The 10,573-nt window shown below is 34.8% G+C and overlaps 1 protein-coding gene across 2 annotated transcripts in view; it reads left to right on the top strand.

Moving 5' to 3' along the window:
* gtf3c2 (general transcription factor IIIC, polypeptide 2, beta) overlaps window positions 1–4,524 on the top strand; it is a 32,907-nt gene extending 28,383 nt beyond the window's left edge. For both annotated transcript variants that reach the window (XM_051139210.1, XM_051139209.1), the window contains exon 19: window positions 1,322–4,524. In XM_051139210.1, the coding sequence (XP_050995167.1) occupies window positions 1,322–1,543 (222 nt within the window). In that variant the 3' untranslated portion in view covers window positions 1,544–4,524. The remainder of the gene's footprint in view (window positions 1–1,321) is intronic.
* Window positions 4,525–10,573: the final 6,049 nt, after the last annotated feature.

The raw sequence follows: 10,573 nt of genomic DNA on the forward strand, positions 1-10,573 counted from the left end.
AATTTTAAAGAAATATGTCAGATGGATTTAGAGGCTTTTGCATCTGAACTCTTCATTTGTTTTCTTCAATTTAAAAGAAAACATTTCAAGCTTTCTATACATATATTTCTCATGTTAGTAAAATAGATATTTGCTGAGATTCAGGTTGTTTTATTTACGTGTCTGTGAAAAGAGGTGACGGAGACCGAGACGGTAGAGAGCGCACCCTGTTTATTTTCTTTATTTTACAAAAGTTCATTGTCTTGTTGTTATTATGACTAACTACGCTTTGTAGAATTCAAACGATACCTTAGTCTTATCTGTGGGATGTTTTTCCATGTCCATGGGTTGAAGCGATCACAATAAAGTGATATTTAGCCCCTGAAAGGTGTCTCTCACATTGTCCCGCAGCAACATTAAAATAATGTAGATGAGTGTACAATGTTTTATTCATTTAACGTATTTAGTATTGGGGGCATCCAAGTTATTTGGCATATTTGAACTTTTTTTTTTTTTTTTTACAAACACAATAGTTACTTTCCTTGGTAATTAGTTACTTTTATGATGTAACTCAGTTACTGTTTGTGAGAAGTAACTATAACTAATTACTTTTTTAAAGTAACATACCCAACACTGATGATGATTTGTTATTGCTCTACATTTAAAGGGATAGTTCACCCCAAAATGAAAATTCTGTCATTAATTACTCACCCTCATGTTGTTTCAAACCCGTAAGACCTTTGTTCATCTTCAGAACACAAATTAAGAAAATTTTGATGAAATCCAAGAGCTTTCTTACACTCTTGTAAACACACTGACACGGTGTTCTGAAGCAAAAAAAAAGGTCTTACGGGTTTGGAACAACATGAGGTCTCGTAATTATCTTGCTGTTGTTTTTTAATTATTCTTTATTTTGTTGTGTTGTGTAAAATACATTTTAAAGTTTGAAGGTGCTCCTTTTAATCCCAAACATCATTATAGAAACAAGAATTGTGGCCTAGGAGGAAATTACAGGCAGAACTGGATGTCTTCCAGCCACAGAATTGTTTATTGTTGAGTAGAGCCACATGCTCAGAGTGATTAGAGCTCTGCTGAAATGCTTTATTGGCAGTATATTCCAGCGACCCACAGAGGACATGCAGGAACAGAAGGTTAAACAGACCTTTGTAATTACTAATTAATCTGAGTAGAGGTTCACACCATAAATATATATACCCAGGGGCCAAAATGAACTCTAATCAAGTGCCAAATACGGCTACTCACCACTTTAAGAGTCAAAACAATGACATTCAGACTATCTTCTGTGATTAAAAAAAAACAAATTGTGTTTTTATTCTCTCAGGTCCGTTTTAACCCAAACATGGATGCGTATAATTGGATCCTGTCGGGCGGGCAGTCGGGTTTGGTGCGTGTGAACTGTGCACGTGGACTGAGCTGCACTGTGATGCTCAAGCAGCTGCGTGAAGCTCAAGCCCAGTTCGGTGCCATGTTCCAGTCTCAGGAGCTCGATGACTCTGCAACAGCTGTCCGTCACAGCACAGCGGATACAGTACAAGTGCACTAGTTTCTACCCACACCTTCTCAGCTCTATCCTGAAATGAACTGTGCTGTCATAAAAGGCTGAGAGACTTTTATTTTTAGAAGACTGATGACACACTTTTTATCCTTAACTTATTTTGAAAGAAGGAAAACTATTTTGATACAAGCCTCTGTATATTGCTGTTTTTATATTTTTGTGTTGTTTTGTTTTTAGTGCTGTACAGAGGGAAAACTTTTGAACTTCTTTGCACCATTGTGAGGGTCAGACAGAAAGTCTGTTTGTGTTGGTTTTAGTTTAATATCAATAGTTTAATCTCAATACGTTGTCCTTTTTCCAAGGTATGTGCGGAGAATGAAATCATCAGCACTTGTGTAGTACCCGTGTCATTTACAGGAAGTGTTATCCTCTGTTTCCTCCTGTTCCAGTTCAGTGCTTTATTGCATAGAGGCCCGTTTCGTCAACTGAATATGAAATTAAAATAGGTAACTGCGACTTTTTACCTCACAATTCTGACTTTTCTTGCAAATGCGAGTTTACATCTCACAATTCAGACTTTTTTTTTCTTAAGTATTGTGAGATATTAACTCGTAATTGCAAGCAAAAAGTCAGAATTGCATGATATAAACTTGCAATTGCGAGTTATAAAGTCTGAATTGTGAGACTTAAATGAGCAATTCAGAGAAATTCAGATATAAACTCACAATTTTGACTTTATTCTTAGAAATGCGAGTTTATACCTCACAAATGTGACTTTATATCTCGCAATTGTGACACTTTTTCTCAGAATTGCAAGTTTATATCTCACAAATGTGACTTTTTTTTTTCCTCAGAATTGAGTTTATATCTCACAATTGTGACACTTTTTCTCAGAATTGCGAGATTATATCTTGAAATTGACTAGTTTTTTTCTCAGAATTGAAAGTTTACGCCTTGCAGTTGACTTTTTCTAAGAATTGTGAGTTTATATCTTGCAATTGTGACTATTTTTTACGAATTGTGAATTTATATCTCGCAATTCTAACTTTACAACACAGTCGTGAGTTAAGTCAGAATTGCGAGATATAAACTTGCGATTGTGAGAACATATCAGTCTTTTATTTCCCCTTAAAACTGGACTTTATAACTTGCAATTGCAAGTTTATATCTCACAATTATTTATTTATTTATTTATTTTTTAGAATTGTGAGATACGAACTTGCAATTGTGAGAAAAAGTCAGAATTTTGACTTTTCTATCTCGCAGTTATTACTTTATAACTCACAATTGCAAGTTTATATTCCGCAGTTCTGATTTTATAACTCGCATTTGCGAGTTTAAATCACTCACTTGAGAAAAACCGTCAGAATTGTGAGATAAAAAGTCAATAACATGTTTTTATTTGAATTTTGTATTTGCTATTTGCTAGCCTGTTCTCTTAGTTATCATATCAAGATCTGTTTTTCCCTTTAGTGCTAGCTTTCTTATTCTGAATCTTAATTTTAAAGGAACAGTAACACATAAATTAAACGTCATCATGATGTCATTCCAAATCCTTATGACTTTATTTCTTCTGTGGTTACAGATTCTCTAAATGTATAAGTTTGTGGCCTCATCTACATATATTCAAATATTGGGCCTTTGAATATAGTATGTTAGTTCTGATGTCATTGCAACTGACCAATCATTGACGACTACATATCCAATCACAGTGCGGCATTGCGAATAAGATGAGAAGATTATTATTAACCTTAATTTGGGCCTGTTTCTGTTCATATGGAGCAAGTACTATAGTGAAATATTTGCATTCTGTGGATTTTCTTGTTTATGTAAGTTATTTTCTAAAATTTTGGTCATTTTGAAGCTTTAGAGGCCAGATTCCTATTCACTTTCTTTATATGGAAAGGAGAGTCTGTTACATTCATGAACACGTCTCCTTTTGTGCTCCACAGAAGGAATAAAGTCATACAGGTATGGAAAAACATGAGGGTATGTAGACAAAATGTTGTCCATTTTTGTTATTATTCCTACCCATTTCAAGTTATTACCTCTTTTCCGCCTTGTACGTTCTTCTTACTCAGGTCTAGCCAGAGTTGTAAGGGCATCGTGGACTCTGCTGATAATTGCAGCCTGCATGTGAGTTAATGTTGTCCCTGAACCAATAGCACTCTGACGTTAAGATCAGATGCGCCTTGATATCCGCCTCATAATTCATGACCTCAATTTTGTCTGAGTGAATATAATTGACTCCGGTGATGAGAATCTGGAGAGGTGCCAGTCAGATTAATGCTGCTGTGGTCTGTCAGATTAGATTAAATAAGGAAGCTTATTATAATGGATTTCAATTCAGTGTGTTTTCATTCTCACTGTGAGGCTTGGGATGTGTTTAGTAGTTTTTGGCTCTTTTATTAGTAAATATTCATGTTTTGTAAATTATATTTCTTTTGTACTGTTTACTAGATTGTTTACAGCTACAGAAAAGTGTAATTTTGTTTCTTCGTCATCATTTTAGATAAACTGCATATTTATCACTCATTAGAACATGGTGTAGTTATTCTTGTGAGAGACACTGCAAACATTTGATTTGCATGATTTTATTACAGATTACAAAAATCATACACATTATGTAACAGATATAAAATTAAAAGCATGTAAAATCATTAATTTCTGGTTATATAGTGGCTTTATGTGGTCACATAAAGGATAAAACATTTACACACAGACTTTTATAGACGGATAAGTTTATACAAGAAGCAAATTTATATACTGTACACTTACACAAATCTGAGGCACGACGAAAATAATCATGTCGATTATTTACAGTTTCCACAGAACAACATTAATGTCTTTCACTTCATGACACAAAATGCAATGTCAAAAACATGACCGGTGATGTACCATCTCACACTCTGCTATCAGTTTTGAAGCTTTCATTAGGTTGAGTGCACCTGCATCTGAAATTGATTCTGGATTAATCATATGACGCTGTGTGTACAATATTCAGACTAAGCCTCTAACAGATTCTAGCAAATAATACTAGAAGGGTTTTCCACTCTCTTGTTGTGTGACTGTGAATCATATGTATTTTAATTTAAATATATTTGATTATTGATTGTTTCCCAGAGATGTAAGGGTACATAAGCTATACAACCTTAGGTGTTTAAAAATACAAGTAGGAAGACAGGTTCCTGGATCAAAATCTTTTGTTGGAACAACATTTCCATTAAAAACCCTTAAAATCAGAGGCATATGAACACATGCAGGTTATTCCTGTTATGCGGTACATTTTCAGTTCATGTGTTTTAATGATATTAAATTAAATATACTCACAATTTGTTACAATGTGAATCAGATTAGTTTTATTGTGTCCTATATTATTTTAATAATCAATTTATAGGTTTTCCCTTTAACCAGAGACTTTAATTAAAGTCAGTTCCTTATGACATCATGCAGGAAGTGACATGTTTCTGGAGGGGAAACGGCGAATGCGGTAAGTATTTATGATTTTATGAAATCTGTGATGTTTTGTGGTTGTCTCTCTCTCAAATATTAATCTGCTCTTCCAAAAAATACAGAATAGATCTAAAAAATAATAAGCATTTGAGAAGATAGTTTAAAAATAATGTGTCCACCGTATTTTTGCCGTAAGAGCGGAGAAATTTTGTTAATGTTACCTGTTCCTTAATGTAAGATAACTCTTAATCCATGGCTTATATATATATATATATTAGCTTTTAATCCCTTTAATAGAAATAGTTAAATGTTCAGCATAACAGGAATGACCATCCTTATCACAGTAAATTTTCACTGTGGTCCCTCTAGAAATACAATTTTTAATGCAGAGCTTTGGCACAGCAACCCCAACATTATAAAAAATATACTGCTTATGCATTGGTCCTTTCATAGTATCATTTTGTTCGCTCTCTCTGTTTTATAAATGACTGTGATATTCACATTTAAAATATATATATTCATTTTATCAAAACAAATAGACAAAATATAGAATTTAATGAAATTTCAGCGAGATTGCGAGGTCCTTGGGTTGATCATTAATGATGACTGGCTGTCTAAATCTCAGTCACTTAAAAAACAAACAAACAAAGCAACCATGCAAGCAAACCTTTAAAACTCTTTCACAACGCCACAACAGATCACAATGGCTAACGTTACATTTTGTCAGTACACGCAAGCTTTAAAACACAATAATTATCTGTCAAGTGTGTCTTTTATAAAATCTTCACATATAATGTAAATGAACGTTAGTGCACATTTAGGGGCTCTGAAATTTGTCACCAAAATGAGAATTGAACGAAAACTGCAGTGTAAATGGAAACTTTTTTTAAAAGACATTCAGAAATCATGTGCTTCGTTATTATGTTACTGCCATGACCTCAGTGTTGAACTGCAGAGACGTGAGAGACGTGTTGCACCACTTGCTGGAATGTCATAGAGTCATTGCGGCAGTGTGGCGGCACCGAGATCAGAGATGGAAATCCTGTGCAAAACGTCTGTATGTGTTTATGTGTCCAGAGGCTTATCTATTTTCCTTTACCTCATCGCAGACCACAGCTGGACAGAGCCTGAAGATGTGAGTGTATGGAGGATGTGCTGTCTGTAGCATGCAGGACTTTGGCAAGGTAGAGTGACCCACAACAGCATCCTAGCAAGGTGAAGTATGTAATTTCTGTGCCACTACTAGCGCAACCTAATGCAACTGCAAAATTAATGATTGATTCTAAACAGGTTTCTTCTTCCACTCCTTTTCTGTTGTTGACACAGTTGTGGCTTTGTTTAGAATGGAATATTTAAAGGGATAGTTTATCCAAAAATTAAATTTGTGTCGTTAATTACTCGCCCTCATGTCATTCCAAACCTGTAAGACTTTTGTTCCTCTTTGTTCATCCAAGAGCTTTCTGACCCTGCATAGACAGTAATGGAACTGCCACATTCAAGGCCCAGAAAGGGTTGAATAAAGTCATTATTTTATTTTTTGTTGTTTGTTTTTTGTGCACAAAACATATTCTTGTAGTTTCGTAAAATTACGGTTGAACAACTGATGTCACATGGACTATTTTAACAATGTCCTTATTACCTTGAACATGTCAGTTGCGTTGTTGTCTATGCAGGGTCAGAAAGCTCTTGGATTTCATCAAAAATATCTTAATTTGTGTTCTAAAGATGAAGGTCTTATGGGTTTGGAACGACATGAGGGTAAGTAATTAATGACAGAATTTTAATTTTTGGGTGAACTTTAATACTACTGTGCAGTATGCACTGTATGTTCTAGAGTTCTAATCAATTGGTGTAAACATGTCTTCACTTTCAGCAATTTGTTCAAAAGGAGTCAAAAAGGAATTATTAAAATCATAGGTAATATTGCTACCAGTTAGTTCATCACATTGGATGGAAAAGCTATAATTGCATTCATGCTGGAAAACAGTATAGTGCTCTGTTGTGTACTGCACATTTTGCAAATGTAGTACATTTAAGATATTCTATACATACAGAAATTTGTTAGTATGTTAGTATTACATTGCATGTATAAATCAGTGTTGAATTAGCAAAATTTGGTGTAAAATAGCATTTTTTGTAACCTTTGACAGTCTGATCAAGTAATGAGTTAGGGAAATGTTAAAAATTATATAAAGTACCCAACAAAATTTCTGCTGTGGTATACAGTAGTCAACATTTGAAGTGGATCAATACCTTTCATCAGAGTTGTCCTCCCACTCTTGTCTTAGGACAACGTTCATTAACTTTTTTGATCCCCTTTAAATGTTGACTGCTGTATAATGCACATATTGTCAGCCATACTGTAAACGGATATTTTTATACTGTGTATAGCAAGTTTGTGGTTGGTAGGATTTTGTAATATTTTGAAAAATGTCTCTTATGTTCACCAGAGCTTACATTTTACAGTAAAATACAGTAAAAATGTTTTTGTATTTTAATTATGAAATGTATTAATATTTTAAAATGTAATTTATTCCTTTGACAGTAAAGCTGCATTTTCAGCATCATTACTCCGGGCTTCGGTGTTACATGGTCTCTGAGAAATGAAGTCACGAATTATGAGATATAAACTCACAATAGTGACTTTTTCTCAGAATTTCGAGTTTATATCTCATAAATTTGACATGCAATTGTGAAAATATAACTCACAATTCTGAGAACATATCAGTCTTTTTTCTCCTCCAAACTGGACTTTATAACTCGCAAAATCAGAATTGAGAGATACAAGTTTTTATCTCGCAATTCTGATTTTTATTTATCACAATTGCGAGTTTATATCCCAATATTTTTGACTTTATAGACCAAATCGGTGTTTGCAAACAGTGATGACCTTTTTGTGGTGGCAGAAAATGACCATTTTCAAGTAGCAGTCTGTGGAAGCCATGGAATAATACAATAAAATACTTTAGTTTTAATACTTCAAAATTCTGACAATTCTGAGATTACATCTCTCAGTTCTGTTAAGGAAAAACGACTTGTCATTCTCTCTTTTCCCCTCAGCTCAGAATCATGAGTTTATATCCCTCATTTGTGGCTTATTTTTCTCAGAATTGACAAACTCACTTATAAAGTCCGAACTAGGAGATATAAGCTTGCATTTGCGAGAAAATTGTCAGAATCTATTATTTAAATCAAATTTATGTTTTAAAAATGTTGTAATTATAGAAGGTTTCATCCATAATCTGACCATTTAAACATCTGCATTTAACTTCAAATGGCGTCTTTGATGACAGTATTTTATAAAAATGATCTGCATTCCAATTCTGACATCCAAAGGCACAACAATCTTTTTTTTTTTTTTTTTACCAGTTTTTCTTAACTTGTTACCGGTGTTTTTCTGCCACCACAATGCGCAGCTGCCAGTGACGTAACTGCGACGTGACGTCTACTCCAAATTGGTCTATAATTCGCAATTGTGAGTTTGTATAATGCGATTCTGACTTTATAACTCGCAACTGCAAGTTTATATCTCACAATTTTGAGAAAAAAGACAGAATTGTGAGATAAAAAGTTGCAATTACCTTATTTTATTTTTTATAGTGGAAATGGGCTTCCATAGCTAGAACTATCTATCAGGATAGAAAAATAGTAAGAATGTGAAAGTCTGGAAATGCATCCATGCTGAATAAACGTAGATTTTTTAGTAAAAAAAAAAAACAAAAAATGTAGCAACCACAAACTTTTGAATGGTAGTGCACATACCACAGTAATAGTAAGAGTAGCGTACGTAAGTAGGGGTGTAATAGTACACAGATGTCATGGTTCGGTACGTACCTCGGTTTGAGGGTCACAGTTCGATACGATTTTGGTACAACAGAAAAAAAAAAAACAAATCTACTATGCTAGGTTTCTATTCATTTATTTTAAAGAGACAATTTTTTCCACCTACATGTGAAAATATTTTATCAAATTAATGTCATATATAGGCTATAAAATCTGCAGTACATGTGTATATATACAAGGAATAAATAATTGACATATATTTAATTTAGTTAATAGACAGACGAGGAAAAAACTGTGTGACACATAACAGCCTATATTTGCTGAGTTTCAGTTCAGTTTTGTGACGGAAATTAAACTCAAATGGCAGAAAGCAACATTCTTTTTGTTTTTGGTTTAAGTTGATTTTGCTAGTATGAGAAAAGTAATCGCACCGATGCACACTAACACAAAACATCAGTTCCAGGCTTCTAGCATTGCTAACTTGACAGCGCAGTTGGTACTTTATCAAAATAAAACACAGTGAACCAAACATCAGCGCTCTAGCCTCACTGTGTCGCTGTTAGAACACGACTGAAGTACTGAAGTCTGTAAGTTACATGATAAATAATAGTTTAGCATTTGGATGCATCGCAATAATGGAAATATTTTGTAATATTTGGATTTGTGCCGAATGAGAGAGGTAGGATACAAAAGCACAAAGCTCCATTTCGGAGACCGTTGAGTGCGCAAGCCTTTAAAATAACGTTATACTCCTTTGTCAGTGAGAGACGCGTTCAGAATCAGCACATAATCACTGTTTAGTGGGCTTTGTTTTCAAGTGCGCAATTCGCTGTTCTCCTGCCGTCGGTTATCAAACAGAGTGCGTTGCTGCGGGTGCCCCTTTTGGATTGAGGGAGAATTGCCTGTATTCGTTGTAAGGCCTCATGCACCGAACCGAGATGCCCGTACCGTGACATGTATCATTACACCCCTAGTACGTAGTCATATTTGTCCTGCTAAACAGCCTATCACAGATAGTCCCGACCGAGACTATCTTCATTGCTTAATTGAAAAGACCACTCAAATGAATTTGCTGTGATATTAGCCTACAAATGTTTTACTTGCACTAATTTCTGCACATGAATCTGAGATAAAGTATTTCAAATTACACACTTCACCTGTAATATCCCACTTATCTGTTTCATTCATCAGCCATTTTGTCTCCACTGTTCTTTCAAAGCCGCACGAAACCACAACAGCACCTTCACTACTGCAGCCAGTGAGAAAGAACAGAGTTAATCACCCGCTTGCCTTTGCAAATAGTATTGTACCGTGAGACAAGACATTAGTGAGAGATCGCCAACAAAATCCATAATTACACTTGAGCAGAATCTCTTTTTAAGCCCTACAACATCATGCCGCAGTTTGGCGGACATTCACATTGATTAGAAAACCACGCTGACAGCGGACACAAGGCTGGCTAGGGCATAATAAACCCTATTCTAATTGTTTTTAAGGAAGTCACATCAATACACATCTTTTACCCTCCCAAGACCACAGACAGGCAATTATAGTACACTTCTCCTGTAATGTACGATGCCAGCCGGCCAAGCAAAACCTTGCAAAGTCACAATAAAAAGGCTCACAGTGATGCCTCCAGGCCTGATATTTATGATCAGTTTATCTTTGCATACAGTATGTAAAGCTAAACATCACCACTTCATTTTAAAGCTATTTCTCCTATGCTGAAGATGCACTTTTAAGATGGCACAGTGTGGAATCTCTTTTTTTATTTCCTAGAGATGGATTTGGCATGTACATATTCGTAATGATATGTAGATGATACATTTGCACAGTGTTTCC

Source organism: Labeo rohita, chromosome 20 (assembly GCF_022985175.1).
Source record: "Labeo rohita strain BAU-BD-2019 chromosome 20, IGBB_LRoh.1.0, whole genome shotgun sequence".
NCBI lineage: Eukaryota > Metazoa > Chordata > Actinopteri > Cypriniformes > Cyprinidae > Labeo > Labeo rohita.